This window comes from Anas platyrhynchos, chromosome 14 (assembly GCF_047663525.1).
Source record: "Anas platyrhynchos isolate ZD024472 breed Pekin duck chromosome 14, IASCAAS_PekinDuck_T2T, whole genome shotgun sequence".
Classification (NCBI taxonomy): domain Eukaryota; kingdom Metazoa; phylum Chordata; class Aves; order Anseriformes; family Anatidae; genus Anas; species Anas platyrhynchos.
In genome coordinates this window covers 11415594-11431389 of record NC_092600.1, presented here as the reverse complement: position 1 = coordinate 11431389, position 15796 = coordinate 11415594, and the positions used below count along the sequence as shown (strand labels likewise).

Sequence of the window (15796 nt, the reverse complement as noted above, 5' to 3'; positions counted from 1 at the left end):
CTTTCAGCCTCCGTCATCCAATTGCAGACTCAGGCTGTTCCTTCCTCTCCCAGAAGGGACACGGTGGTAACCAAACTGCTCCCAGAGATAACTTGATTTATGGGCAGCCCGAGAGCCCTGCTTTCCAGCAACAGCAGCTCCAGTGCTTGGTTTCCAGCTCTCCTTAAAGGCATCTTTAAGGGCATGAACAGGCAACGAGAGCACTGAGAAACCACTCCTGGTTCTGGATGAGAGGCCTTCCTGTAGTGAGAACATGCCTTTTTTTTTTTTTTTTTTTTTTTTTTTTTTTTAACACTGCTTGCCAACACAGCCCTAATGCAAAAAAGCTCATTTTCTTCTTCTGTGGAGAATTTGAAGACCCACCTGTGCTGTGAGTGGCTGCTGGCAGGATGGGAGGGAAGGGGGCACTGGCTGCCCAGGTACAAAGGGCTCTGCCAGAGCCTGCCCTTGGCTTCCTTCTGGTGTTGCCAGGCTGGGGAGCTGCAGCATGGCCTGGGCTGTAAGGTATAGCTAAGGAAATTTATTGTTTTGTGTCTTCTCATTGAGTTGCTCGTGTCTGCCTCTCAGCCAAGTGTTCCTGATGGCCCATGTGTTCCTAGTGCTGCTCACTGGAGTGCTTGCTGTGCTCTGCACTGCAAAGCAGGGTGCTGGCTCTGTGACCCTTCCTCTGGCTTTCCCACCCCAATCCTGACCATTGTGGTGTCTTTGTGGGTAGCACTGCCTCAGAACTGAATTTATCCTGGTATTTCCTCTTGGGAGAGGTCTGTCCAATCTGCTGCAGATGAGGCCTTGGTGAGCTCCTGTTGTAGGGAATCACCTGCATTGATTTAACCTAGTTACTGGTGAGCTGAAAGGCCTGTGGCTCAGTTCCTGATGTAGTGATTCTCTTGCTTACAAATCCTGTTACATCAGCAGATGCAGTTTAGGTTGCTGAAGGCTGCACTAATCACGAATAAATGCAGTAATATATCTGTCACTGAAACTTATCCCTATGCCTGACTGTGGAAAACAAGTGCATCCCAAAGCTGCTTCTAGAGCTGAAATGAAACTTCCCACTCAACACTCCTGTTGTTTTTTCTCCAGAAATCATTGAAAGGGGGAGGAAAGGGAGACATATTGTAGATAAAGCTTGAGCTTTGTCCACCTGCTTCTGGCAGAAGGCAGCAGGGCTCTGTTTGTGCCCCATCCAGCTGTGCAGCAGCCCCAGCCCTGTGCTGGAGGGGGGGGTCTGAGCACCTCTGCCTGGGCCGTGTGCCCCTAGTGCAGGAGGGACCAGGTGGCTGCAGGGTGATGGCTGCAGGCAGGCATGAAGGGCACTTCTGTCATCAGACAGACATCTGCCCGCAGGGGGACAGAGTCACGGACTCCTCCAGCAGGCGCTGCCCTGGAGAGATTAACCCCAAAAAGGGGATGGAAAAACAGCCTGACATGAACCCGCATTCCCTGCAAGCGAGTCTGGAAGGAAATTTGGGCACAGGACACAGTGAGTCAGGCTCCTTTTTCTCCCCTCTAATAATACCACCCTGAGAAGGGTCCCCTGGAGCTGGGGACTGGGTTATGTGAGGTTGCAGGGGAGGTTTCCAGGAAAAAGCAGAGCTGTAATGACTGCTGGAAAGCCTGGTCATGTCTCAGCCCTTTCGGGGTTGCAGTGGTGCTGGATTTACACCTGTGTAAGTGAGAGGTGAGAGCCTGTTCGGATGTGGCTTGCCAAGATACACCCACACCAACACCCAGGCACATACACGTGGCTCCAGCATCCCCAAAAGGGCACTCTCCCAGCCCAGCTGCATCCCTCAAAGTTCCTGCAGAAGTCCCCACACCAGAGCTTCGCTGTTGCAGAAGAAAAGCCAGGCAGTAAATACTGGGAAAAGCTGTGACTGATGAATTGCTGCTGCAAAAAGAAATCCCTTCAGCCTGGCAGGAACTTTCTCTTAAAGTCTTTAGTCTCGGTTTCTCCCTGGGGAACAGTAATGGAGCTCATTAGAAGCCCCATGACAAACAAACCCTGGTGGCGTGCCTGAGGCCAGGCAAGTCTGCCAGCTCCCTGGTCCCCTCCCGGAGATGTGAGGGGATGCCTCGTGCTGCAAGTGCCACACCAGGGGACAACGTGACAGTGCCACAGGCTTGGGCTGCTGGTGAAGATAACTCCTGTCCCTTGAGGAGCTGTGTGCTCAGCACCCACCTCTGCATCCGGGAGAGAGCTGGAGAGGGCAGCCAGGCTTGGTCTGTGCTCTGCATCCACAGGAGGCATTGATGCTGGTGCATTTGCCTTGTCCTCACCTTGCTGCTATGGTCCCCAGCTTTGAGCTGAGCTAATCCCAATGCCCACTTTATCAGCTGTATCTGATGAAGACCTGGAACAAGAGGTGCCACTTGTCCCATCTGTCCCGGTCCTGCTCTCTTGGCTGCCTGGTGCTGCTGCTGGTGGAAGACACCTGGCTGTGGTGGGGTCACGCTCTGCCCGGGTTAAATTACTCAGCTATTGACTATGTTCGTTAGTCACATATTGACTCACCGTGCTGAAGAAAATGAGGACTGCTACAGTAACTGCTTCAGTGCTCGGTCTGTTGAAAGAAAAGCTTCTCCCCAAAAAGTTGAATATTCAAAAGGTCAGGAGGATGTCTCAGCATGAATCAGCCAGGAGATGTAGATCTCAGATCAAAGGGATTGTCAATCCAATTAACAGCCTGGGTTCCTGCAGTGGCAGGCTGTTTGCTTACAAAATACACTCATTCAGTGTTTCATCTCCAAGTCCCGGTCCCTCTGGAAGTCTCAAGTTTTTCTTCCCATCTCCCTGCTGACCCAGACATCCCTCAGCTGGCAGGAGCAGTTCTATTACCAAGAGCGTAAATACTTTTTTCTCTTTTTCCCCAGAGATGCAGCTTTATTATTTTTTTTTTTAGGTTAATTAAAACCACCCTGTTTTCTTGTTGCGGCTGCCTGCCCAGACTAGAGGGAGGAAGCTCAGCGTGTCGGCCTGCAGAAGGGAATTCTGGATTTTGGATCATAAGCAGGCCATGAGCTGAGCTCTGTGGGGAGCAGGAGATGAAGCTCAGTACCTCTGCCTGGGGATGGGGCTCTGCTGTTGGTGGTGCCTAGCGCTGCTCTGCACCCATCTGTGGCTTATCACACAGAAAGGCAGCATGGGCTGGCTTAAAGCAGGAGGATTAACCCTGAGAAAGCAAGAGATTGAGAAATGTTGGAGGTGTACAAAGGACCTCCTGAAGGTCTTGCTCCAGGCAGGTTAAAATCCACGTGCCCTACATGGAACAGCTTCCCCGAGGAAGCGAAGCCAGGCTATTAATACCCTGCATCAGTGCCAGTTCCTCGGGGACGCCCAGGGTACCCATTTTAATACCCTATCAGCACATTAGGATTCATGTGGGCGCAAGAGAGACTGCACCAAAGGGATGAATAGTGATGAGGCCATTATCTTATTGGGCTTCCTGGAAATGCTGATGTCCCCCGTGCAGAATTAGCATAGCAAGCAGTGGTGTTGCAGGCAGCCAGGAGGACTCGCCAAGCCTCCGGGACCTCCAAACACCCAAAGCACTGTGGATACAGGTTCCTACCCTCTGAATCCCTCCCTGATGGGAGATAAGGAGTCACTGTGTCCTCCCTGGGCAAGGAGGTGACAGCTTGTAGGAAAGAAGGGCTTGACGCCTCCTCTGCCTTATTGCCAACACCCGGTCTCTGGTAATGGCTGTCCCAGGAGAAGATGAACACACAAACAAAGCAAGCCCTGGCTGAGTGCTCAAGGTTTTCCTGTTCCCCAGCCAAGTTAATAATAGAGCAGCATCCAAACCCAGACAGCCATGTCGTATTTTAAGCTGGTCCCAGTTCCTTCAGGGGAGCCAGTGGACTATGTGCAACTGGCTGGTTACCTGGCCATGGGAAGGTGGGAAGGCCATGGAAAGGCAGCGCTGGTGGAGAAAAACCCGCCTTGCATTGCTCTCTGATACCCTCATCTGGTTAAATCTGGAAACTCAACCTCCCAATGGACAGGACATTAACCCAGTAGCTCCTCATCAGCATTTAGGATAAATATGCGGAGTTGGGACCAGGCAGCTGTTCCACCAGGCACCTAGAGTGCTGAGCTAAGGGAATTCATGACAAAGAAACCTCACTTTTGAAACATGTTTTCTTCCTCCAAAGTTCTCCAGTCAGGTGATTTTCTATTAAAAGTCACCCCGAGATGCAGCTGCCGGGTTTGCACGGCATCACCCCGGTTGGCTCTGCAGTCCCCAGCTGTGCCGTGGCGATGCTCTGGTACATTCTGTAATTGCTAATCAGCTCCATGCAGCCCCAGGAATCAATACTTAAATAAGTACAGGGAAGTCTGAGCTAATGAAATGGGTGTTCGTTTCTATTCTGGGGGCAGGCTTGTTCTCTTCTTCCTGAGAAGTATGCTGGGTTTGTGTGCCTACGTTGAAGCGAGTGTGGCAGTTGTGAGTCCCAGATCTGCATCTGCTTAAACATTCGCATGACACATCAACAGGGGCATCTTGCAGAGAAACCAGTCTGCTGCTATCGTACCACCACCATTCACCCCTTCAGAGCTATGAGGCTCTGAGGTTGCGTTGCTCACTGTTTTTTATAGGTGAGCATCCAGGACATGAGGGCATGTCTTATGAATCAAATACAGAGGAAGGAAATGAGGACAAAGCCACAACCACGATCTTTCCCTGTGGTTTCAAGGCATTTGCTTGGGGAGAGCTGCTTTGCTCTCCCTCATTCCCTGGACCAGCTTTATTTCTACAGCCCAACCCTGATGCCTTTGCTCATGTTGCTGTTGCCATATTTTGTCCATCCAGTTTTGAGCCTTTGGCTGGAAGAAACATGCCTCGGCTGCTGGTGGGCCAAGAGGTAGAGACCACCAGGGAAGAGAGCAGTGATGAGGCTTCCCTCTATTCAGAGGTGATATGAGCACCGTGTGAGCCAATGGTCCCCTCTCCCTGAAGCACCCAAAAGGAGGGGAGGCCTGAGGCAGAAGGAAGGCTCCAGGCAGTAGAAAATGTGGAGTACTTGTTCGCAGCAGGATGAAAGCAACACTCATTGAAAGCTTTCCAAGGACTTGCCCTGCCGGTGTATCCTTGTCAACTTTGGAGCTTTTCTGGCATCTGTGGGTGCCACCACATGATCTGGCTCCTATCAACAAGAAAATCCTCTCCTGTGAAGTTCCTCTGTTGGGTTGTGTGGTCTGTGCAGACTGTCCCTTATCAGTCAAGCTCCCTGATCCTAGAAAAAACACCTCTCATCCCTGCTTCCCTCCTTCAGACCTCATCTGGGGTTTATGTCTATCCCAGCCTGGTGCAGATGCAGGATGCTTCTCTTAGCACTGCATGGGGAGACCAGCCCCGTGCCTTTCTGCCATCCCAGCATTGCTGCAAAATAGCAAATATCATCCCTGCTGGTGCTGAGCCCCGAGCATCTTGCCCTGCTGGGGAGGTCTGAGGCAGCCCTTCCTGACCTGCCTGGGGCAGTGCTTGCTGCTGAGCCCTCTCTCCTTAGCCAGCCTGGCCCTCCTGTATGTGGGGCACATTAATCCTTCCTGCCCTCAGGCATGCTCCAGAAATAGCGCTGAGCCCCCGCCGAGCGTGGCCACGACAGCAACAGGTGCCGGGCTGTGCAGAGCACGCCAGCCCCAGCCTGCTCCTCATCCCAGGGGCTTTGAGGCCATTTCTGGGCAATTAGCACGAAGCTGAAGTGTGACCCACGTGTACCCCGCTCCCCCTGGGCTCAGAGAGAAGAAGTGTGCTTGAGGAGCCTCCACTTGCTCCATCTCACCCAGCACCACGGCCAGCCTGCTGCAAGCCCTCCTGCAGGGCCTGCTTCCATCCCACGTGGTGATCTCAAAAAAAGGGGCAATTTCTCTTTCTTGGCAGCGTGCTGGTACCCCATGGCCAGACATGTCACTGCACCAGCTGCAGGTGCAGCACAGGAATTAAAAGCCATGTCTGCCCTTCTCCACACTGCAAACCCTCAGCTGGACCTCCAGCACAGCCCATGGCATCGAAAGGCATCAGGAAAGAAAAATCCCCAAGTGGGTTAAAATGCCAGGAGGCACACCATGGAAATCAACCCAGGAACGGTATAATTTCTGCCTGCAGCAGGTCAACAGGTGAGGGAAGGGAGGGAAACCAAGACAGCTGCTGCACACCGATGTCCCCAGCCCTGCTGGCCTCATCTGTGGTGCTGTGGGGGTGCTGGGGATGTTGTGTCCTCAGGGATGAACATGGCCTGAAGGCTCGGTCACCCAGAGCTTATTTGCCAAGTGGGACTTGGCAAAAGTCCCACTCATCAAAACCTTCCTGAATCGATGCAGGGACCAGCATGAAGAAGTACTCCACCACCGCCACAGGATGGAGAGCTGGAAGTACCATTTAATGGAAACGGCCACAGTCTGGGGATGAAAGGGTCTGATTCCATCAAACCCATCTCCTTTTCTCAAAAACATAATTTATGATTTCATTTCCATAAGGGCACCTCTGAAACATGGCGAGCTTCATTTTGGGTTGATGCATTCATTTTGCTTTGGTTTTGATGATAAAAGAAAACTGAAAAATTTAATTTCCTCTTTGTTTGCTTTGTCCCTGAATGCACTTGTCTAGGCGATGCTGAGGGCACTCTGGTTCTCCCCCTCCCCCTTCTCTGTTATTTTTAAGCAAAACAAATAAATAAAAAAAACTTTCCCAACTGAGGAAGGGTAGGGGAAAGCAGAACAACCTGGGGGTCGGTGCACTTTGCGTAGAGTTGGGAAGGGGAGGAATGGGGTGATGGAGATACGGTTTATTTATTTAAAGGGAAAAAAAAAAGTCTGATTTTTCAAACACAAATATTCACTTAAGGAAAAAAAAAAAACTTTTTCCAAATAGCTGCCTCGACAAGCTTGGTGTTTGTTGTGCAATTGCCCTCTGGTTCTACCCTTGGTGCACGTGCTCCCTGCAGGCAGCAGCAGCCTGCTGGGCTTGTGCAGGGGCAGTGCCCCTGGGGGGGCCACAGGGAAGGCTGGCACGGGGGGGGCTACAAGTGCCTTTGCCCCACGGCTGGGCCACGGACATGGAAAAGAGCAGACCGAGTGGCCAGCATCGGTCTGAGCGTTTGCAAATATCTCCAGCCAAGCTACTACAAATTGCTCATGTAACCTTGGTAGAAAAATCGCCCTTCGAGAGGCAGTTTGTTACCTCTTAAACAAGTGTGCTGCCGTACAGCCTGCAGCCGGGATTAACAGCAAAATGGTTAATGATTGCATTAAATATTTTTCTACTCCTTCAGTTTCAAGCTGCAACAGTCTTTAGAGAAGCAGCACTGGTAAATCAGTCTCTGCCCGGAAATGTTTTGCTGTTGTTTTTTGTTTTAATTACCATAATTTCCATCTCTGTAACACCCTGTCTTCCTGTTTTTTGTTTCTTGCTGTCAGATGACAGCCTGGTCTGTGCAGATTCACATTTTTGTTACAAATTCCACTGACAGACACGTTTGAAAAGAAAAGCAGGCAAATAACCCAGCCCCCATCACTTCCCCAGCCGATGAGCCAAAGCCATTCTCCCCAGCATCGGGACTGTGCGATTGAAAGGTGATTTATTTTTTTAAATCAGTTTCCATAGAGACCAGAATGGAGTGCCTGGGATTTAAAAGTTCTCCCGTGTTAATCAAAATTATGGTAAATTACCGGGACGAAGTTATTTAATCCAACAATTGCTGGGATTTGTGTCTCTGGAACTGGAAGCAAGCATGTCTGGGAGCTCCGGAATTGGGCTGCCTCCTCAGGAATTGGGTTGGGATGTCAGGCAGGCTCAGGGCTGATGTGGGTGCCATGGCAGCAGCGCCCTTCGGGGTGGTGTCAGGCCAGGGAAGCATGACAGGGAAAAGGGGCACGTCCTCCAGAAGCTATGCCAGGCATACGGGGCAGGGCAAGCACCTCGCTGCTGTCTATGCCCAGCCGTGTGGTTTTTAAAAGGATGCTGTGGATGGAGGACCCTGAGCGCGGGGCTGTAGTTACGCCGGGGGAACCATGGCTCTGGGGTCAGTGTGGGGGCTGCTGCTGGGGGCAGGGTCCCCTCAATGCCCCTCTGTCCTCCAGGGAAATCTGCATCAGGATCGGCAAGGCTCTGCAGGAAGGCACCCACGGGGCTTGCTGGGCTGTTAGCTTGCGTGGCTGCTAGCAGAGCAGCCCTCAAAGTTGCAGCTGGAGCACTGAACATTTCTTTTCTCTGGTTTTGCTGCTGGCTGCCCCCGAAGAACCCCTGACTCCTCCATAGCCTCTGCTATCTGCCAAGTAGCAGGTAAGCTAGCCAGACGTGGGGCTCTTTTTTTATCAAAGTTATATTTTCAAGCTGCAAGACATCTCGTCTGCTGCAAGGGATGACAGTGCCAGAGCCTCGAGCGAACAAACAGGCAGGGAAGCAGGGAGCGAGGGGTGAATGTGATGCTCAGAGCGGGCAGAAAGGGGTCGTTCAATTCCTGGAAGGATTAAACTGGCTCGTAAAAGAGCCCCATTCAGACAGCAGCGTTTGTGAGCGCTGACATCTTAGCTTAACAAGGCTCTTTACCCGCAGTTTGAGAAAACAATTTTACATGCTGCTCTCAAGAGGCTTAAGCTGCCATAATTCATGTTCATACCTCTAACCATGAAAGGATGAAGAAAAGGTTTATTGCAGTTTTGTGCTGCAATAATCTCACAGCTCTTTTCTCAGGATTGCTTTAAAGCTTCAGGAACTTCAGAAAGATATTTGGACACATCATGGGACGTCTGGTTGTGTTCTTGGAAAATGAGGCTCACAATCCAGTCCCAAAAAACCCAGACTGACCCCAGAGCTCAGTAAATCCAGATACGAAGTCTGGGAGATGGGGAAAATGCGTCCTGTTAGCTTGCTGGAGGCCTGCATGGGCTAGACAAGCCTTGTTACTGTGGATGTGCAGGCGCTTGGGTCTGCACCTGGCTGGTGTAAAAGCCTCTGAGCCCTAAATGACTTTGGAAATGTCCTCAGAAAGCAGGACGGGAAGGATGCTGAGTTTTTGCAGTACTCAGCCCCACAAAAAAGTGGAGCTATAGCACTGTGGGGACATGTATACAGCTAAACACCAGTTGGAGGCTGTTGCTACTCCTTGATAAAAGACACCCAGGCTCTCGGGGTATCTCTGCCTGCTGCTCTCCCCAGCTGACCGCTCCCAGGCTGCGTGCACCCGCAGTGCAGACGCTGCCTAAAGCCCCGTGCTCCCTGCCAGCCGTGGAGCACAACCACAGCCTCGAACATCTTTATGTATCGAGGCCCTCCAGGCCCTCCGATGTTTTAAATTGGAATGATTAATTGTCTAATCATGAATTCTGCTGGAAATGTGTTGTTTTGATTCTTTCGGCGTGTGGGGACCAAATGCTTCTCCTGACGATTGCTTCTGGAAAGCTGTAATGCTGTCACCGCCACCCTGCCCCAATTCACAGGAGAGAGCAGCTGGAGATGGAGAGGGGCAATTAAGGATTGTTCTGGTGCATCACCGACCTGATGTTTGGCCACAGAAGGAGCCCCTAGGAGCACACTCTGCCACATGCAAGGGACTCTCCAGATTCCTTTATCATCATCCTGAGAAACCCTTGGGAGTCTCAGCATCCTCCCTCATCTTTTTGTCTCCTCCTTGGTTTCCTTGACCTCCCATCCTCCTGCCCCACACCACAGCAGCTGCAGGCCCAGCACCACCCCAGACTGCCTTGTGTTGCTCAGCTCCCTCCAGCCCGGTCCCACAGCCCCATCCCCAGCAGATGCTGCACCCCGGCTGCCTCAGCAAAATCCCTGGAAGTTCCCTGCCCCTGTGACCTATGCATTTGCTTTCCTGGCTGTTCTGCCTGCATTCGACCCCTCCCCGGGTGACCCCTGGCACCTCCCCACGAGCTGTCCTGGTGTCCCCAGGAGCGCAGCAACTTCTGCTCCCCCCACCCTGGTGCTGTCCCTTCCTGCAGCACCGCTTGATGAATAGTGTAAAAAAGACGAGTGGGAAGAGGAGGGCTTTTCATTCTTTATTTGTAGGAACAATTTGTTCAGTGAGGAGAGAACAGAGCTCTTACGATCACAATAGTGCTCCAGCTGAGCACAGCACGCGAGGCTGCCCCAGCACGTGCTCCACGTGCCTTGGTGCTCAGCACCCCTCTGCTGAGCAGGATGTGGGGTGCCCTCGGTGCTGAGCTCATGGACCTGATTTCCAGGCAGCACAGCACAGACAGTGGTTATGGTGCCCAGGTGCTCCCTTCTCCATCGCTCTGCCTGCGTTTTGCAGAGATGGAGAGGTGGTTGTGCGCTCTCCCTAGCAGGCATTTGCTCTCTGTAGGACGTGAGCTGCTCACTGCTGACTCGGACACATCTCTGCATCTGCCCTGCTTCTGTACCATGCATGCTGTGCAAGGAGGTGGAGAGCAGCTCCAAGCAGCTGGGGAGACCGGGCTCTGCTATGGGTCCTGGCTGCTCTGCTCCTGGGTGCAGATCCCTGACAAAAACCCCCAACCTCTGATTTAACAGCAAACAGGCTCATTCTGTGCCAAACTATGGGAAGGACAGAGCAGCAGAAACCAGGGAGCCAGAGAGGTTCGTGGGGGAGGCAGGAGGAGTGCAGTTCAAGTGGCAGAGCTTGCCCAGGGCATAACGAGCAGCGGGTATTTGAAGGAATAACTGGGAATTAGATTATTCCCATCACTAGGAATAATGGAATGAAATTTTCAGGAGGAAATGCAGGTGCAAGGCTAATAGCAGCTCATGACTTGGACTACGGAGCAGCCTCCCAAAGGACAGCACATTAACCCTGGTGTCAGTGCATTTAAAAATAGACCGAGCATACCACCAGTAAATGGAATACATGGAACAAGCCTGAAGGTTCATAGGCAGATGGATTTGTAATACATCTCTTCCATATCCAACTCTTACGACTCTGCAAGGAAGCAATCAGCAATAAGCAGGTCACTGCTTTGGGGCCGCTCTGGTGAATTATTGGAGAAAGTGCGTCCATCTCATGTATTGCAAACTGCCCTCGAGCATGAGAGGCTTTGTGAGAAAAAGACCTACAAAGATCCCATGCGTGTCTCTAACCTGAACGCTAATCCCAAGGGCAGTGTTTCCAGTACATAATACGTGACTGGAGCCAGCCAGGAATCTTCTGAGGAAACAGGTTTTTGGTTGGGAAATATTTCCATTTAGCAGCGACACAGGTTTGGACAAAGCCCCTCGCCCAGAGACTCGGCTCCTCCAAGGCAGGGGACGTCTGCTTCGTTGCAGCTGGGAGGGCAGGATCTGGGCATGAAGCAGGAAAAAGTGATTCGTGCATAAGCACTGCACAAACTCAGCTGCACACAGAGCATGAGGCTGGAAGGGCTCTGCAGAGCTTATGCAGCACACATCTGTCCCACTGTCCTTCCCGTCCCTCTGTCCTTCCCAACAAGGGTTTGTCCAACCTGTTCTTAATTCTCCAAAGACCAAAATTTGTGCATGCCCAGGCAACACATTCCTGTTTTACTGGCAGCCTTTTCCTCCTGCCTCACACTCAGGTACTCCCACACTCCGTGTGCGTGCCCGGATCCGGCGTGATGGAGGCGTTTACACCTGCTGCACGTCGCCCCCAGAAGCCTGCTTGTCCCTGCATGTGCATGACCCACTGTGTGCCCTTGTCACCGGCCTGGTAACTCTGTGCTTCATGCAGACAGCACCGAGGGTAGGGCAGGCATCTGTCTGTCCATCTGTCCACTCTCATCTCACAGACAGATGTACAGCACACGCTTCCTCTCTGCGTCCTCGCCCAGCATGGGAGGTGCTTGGGGAGGGTGCCCTGTTAGCAGCGTTGCATCAAGCAGCAAGGTAATAAATAAATAAATACGATTGCACACAAGGGAAGGGTTTTGCAGCTGGAAGCCCAACAGAGAAGGTCCCAACACAGGTCAGTACCAGCTCGTTTTGCCCAGGCATCCGGGAGAGGCGCGCTGAGCAGAGACCTGCAGCCTCCCAGCTGGATGTGTCAGTCTGCTGCTGGGACGCCATCTACAATTAAGAAGTGCAAGATTCCCTGTGGTTTTGAACCATTTTTTTTTCCTAAAAATTCCTGCCTGAGCCTTTGTCACTCCCTATGTCTCTGTCTCTTTCTCTGCTGAATGAATTTTTAAAAATCCGCGATGCAGGAGCTGAGTGTGCAGCCTGCCAGCATGCTTGTTTCAACAGCTACAGCAGAGAGGTGGATCCTCTGTGTGGTTTTGGGGCTCTGGTATTAAACTTGGCTCCCAAGAGTGGCTCGTTGTGCTAGCATATGACTGCTTGCGAGTAGGATTGCCAGGCTTGAGCCTTTCTCCCAGCTGAAGTCCAGGCATTGCAGCTGCAGATCTGTCGGCATATGGAGCAAATGAAGGCCAGGCTGTGTTTGCACTGTGCAACGTCAGCCCCATCTGGCAACAGCAAACTGCACTGGGCAGGATTTGCCCTGTGCTAATCCCCCTGCTTGTTTGCGTGGGTCTGTGCCCCATATGCAGTACATTTAGGGCTAAAGAGAAAAAGAGGTAGACAGAGAAGATACCAGAAGGAGAAACAAGCACAGAATAAACCAAAGCAATCTTCCATGCTCCTTCTCTCTCAGTCTTGGTCAGATTCCTGTTTGTCTGGAGCCCCAGTCAACATGTGGACGGGGGCTCTGGGCACATCCTGCCACTCTTCTGACCTGGCCGTAAGGCAGGGACCTTGCTGTGGCTCTTCTGAACCAGCCACTGGAGACAGCCACGTGGTCCTGCTCCCCCCTGCCCTTTCGAAAGTGCTTTCCAAGGATGCTGTGCCAGGAAAACCCCGAAGCACCTTTTGTGCTGACTCGGACCTTCACCTCCATCAGTTCACAGGGCTCTTGTAGCTTCTTTCCAGAGCTGGTTTCTCTGCAGTGACTCCTGCAAAGTGCCTCTCTTAGTGCTGGTTCCCCATCTGCGTCCTCTGATGCTTGAAGTGCTGCTGGTAGAGCCTTTCCTGGTCCTCTGGTAACATCCTTCATCAGCTTCTCCTTCAGGCAATGCGTGATGGGCTAGGGGTTGAGATGAAGACATTTGCCAAGGCGATCACTTCCCGCAGCATCCCCAGGCTCAGAGAAGCAAGGCTGTGCTCCCACTCGATCCCTTCAGAGCCCTCAGGAGCTCAGGGTGGTGAGGAAAAGAGGTCAGCCCATTCAGCTCTCAACCATTCCTGGACACCCAGGGATCTCTGTGTGAGAAAGAAAAGGAAAAAAATGCATCAGATTTGCATAGCAGGGGTTGTAATGGAGGGATTCAGATGCTGAAGCCAGGGGAGAGGTTACACTTCCCTGGGACTCTGCTGCCTGCTGTACCCTGTGCCCACTGGCTCTACCTTAGCCTTCGGACACCCATCTGATACATCCCCCGAGGGAGCCAGCAGGCATATGGGCACCAGGAGCAGCCTCTCTCCGTGTCCCCTACCCACACACAGCACCACATGCCCATGCTGCTCCTCCTCGAGGCAGGTGAGCCTCAGCCCCATGGGCTGCAGCGATGTTTCTACAGTGCCCTTGTAATCCTGGGCTGTGCGAGCCATTCTGCAAGGACAGCTGGGTGTGTTAGCACCCGGGCAATAGTTTTCCTGCAGTGCCTACCAAAAAGCACTTCTTTTCATGAAATAATTGGAATAAACAGATGCGGCTCTACGCATGCGCTCAGGTCTGCTGACCAGAAGCTGAGAACATATTTCCTTCTGGTTTTAATATCTGTGAATCTACAAAAGGGAAGGAACAGGGCTTTCTCTTGATTGTGGAGATACCTGAATGACTGACATGTTAGATGGAAAAATGGGAAATTAATCTTGAGAGAGAGAAAGGAACAAGTACTAGATATGCCTGTGCTTTTGTTTATTTGAAAGAGACATTTTAATAAGTACGTGGCAAAGATTACAGTCGGGGGGGGGGGGGGCAGCATTTGTGAATAGAATAAATCTGAAGAAATGAAGAAAAAAAAAATCCTGTTCTTTGGGAACACAGCACCTCTCTTTGAAGAATTCTGGGTACAAAAGATGAAGCTGCATTTCTTGCGCAAATGGAAGCTGAAGTTCCAGTATGAGAGGGCTGATATGAAACAGTATCAGTTGCCAGCACCTCTTTTAAAAAACATTTCACTCTCCATCTGCCCTGCAATTTGTCCATCCCTCCACCCTTCCTTCCTTCCTACCTTCCATTTCAGAGTAACCCTGGCTCCTGTGATGTCAAACCACTGATCTCTCCTGCAAAACCTGGGTTTTATTCTGTACACTGATTTAAGCAAATATGAGGAAGGACTGCGAGTTCTCCAGGGTGAGCAGAGGACTTTGCAGAGTGCTGTTGGAGCAGGTGGCAGAGCAGGAATGCAGAGAAAGGGGTTCCCAGTGGGAACAACAGCCCCATGGAAAAAGCCCAGCCATGGCCAAGCTCTGCACCTCAGAGCAGCTCCAGCCATGGCTGGGATGTGCAGGTGGCACTAGGGGGGAGATGTGTGTGTGGGGCTGGTTGGGGATGCACAACCAGAAACGTTGGGGTGGAGTACTTAAGAAAGTACAGTTACACCCTGAGCATAAAATCAAGCATGCTGTGGAGAATTTTAGATTGCCAAGAAGGCTTCTACTTTGCACAAAAGAAGGAAAAAAAGTTTTTCACCTCTTATGTTTCTTACTCTAAAAAACCTCTGTGAGCTGCAATTACTTCTGCTGGTGCAGCTGGTGCAGTGAAGTGTGGGCTGGGGCTGGCAATCATTAAACACCAAGGTGAGGAAAACTGATTCGCTAAATCAGCTGGATTTAGATGATTTGTATATGTTAATTGTTACCATTTAGTTTTATATATGGGGCACTGCAGTCTATCAGAACCATTGCACGGAAATCTTACAAATCAGGAGCTCTTTAGAAAATCCCTGAGATTTCCCATGTGGAGTGATAACATCTCCACAACTCCAAGTGATTTCCGCAGGCAACAGCCCCACGGTCATGCAGTCTGAGAGCAAGGGCTGACAGTTTAACTAGGGAAGAAAACTATACCCAAATATGAAGTAACAACGAGGAAATCGGTGACATTCCGCAACACGGTATGCTGAGCATGCTGGAATTTTTCCAGAAGAAAACTGGAATTTCTGAACGATGCTTCTCTGCCCTTTTTCATCAGCTTGAAGCCAAAGGGCTCTTCTTCTATTATCCTATAGATGGAGCCTGTAAGCTTACAAGGACACTTGAACCATGCTGCAGCTCCAAGGGCAAAGCCACTGCTTTAGAGTTCATCCGGAAAGGAGGAGGGAATTTCAGGAAAGACACCCATGAGGCAGAGCAAGGTTAAGTTTCCTGCATTCCTCCACCGCTGTGATTTAATTGCCCCTGCTCCTCATGGGAAGAGCTCTGGGACTGGTGATGGTGCTACTGACTGCCCTCACAGGCCAGCCCCAAGGTCCTGACTTCACTCTTGCCAAGAATGCCAAAGAAGTCTGTGTTTCTTGATATCCGGATATTTTATGACATTATTATTATAATAGTGACTGTCTGGTATTCCGAATCCCAGCCGTGCAGATTAGCTTTGATAGGACACAGAAGTCCAATGTCCTCTCTTGCTCCCGCATTGGATGAGCTTCACTTTCAAGCCCAGATCCCTATGGCAACAATCAGTTTTGTTTCATGACTGGCAAAGTCCACAGCTTGCTGCCGGTGAACACATCGGCTAAGTTATTCACTGCTGGTGAGGGCAGAAAGGGTGGGAAGACCTGTGCCGTGCTCCCCTGGCTCTGGTTTCATCTCCACCTTGCAGCAGGGGGGGACACGGTGGGGGCAGT

At 51.4% G+C, this 15796-nt stretch overlaps 1 protein-coding gene across 2 annotated transcripts in view; it reads right to left on the bottom strand.

The window, feature by feature from the left end:
* Positions 1–9999: 9999 nt before the first annotated feature.
* LOC101800857 (beta-2 adrenergic receptor) overlaps positions 10000–15796 on the bottom strand; it is a 31686-nt gene continuing 25889 nt past the window's right edge. For both annotated transcript variants that reach the window (XR_005269342.2, XM_005010002.6), the window contains exon 2: positions 10000–13205. Coding sequence is in view for 1 of the 2 variants with exons in the window: in XM_005010002.6 (XP_005010059.3) it covers positions 13171–13205 (35 nt within the window). In the remaining variant the exon portion in view is untranslated. The remainder of the gene's footprint in view (positions 13206–15796) is intronic.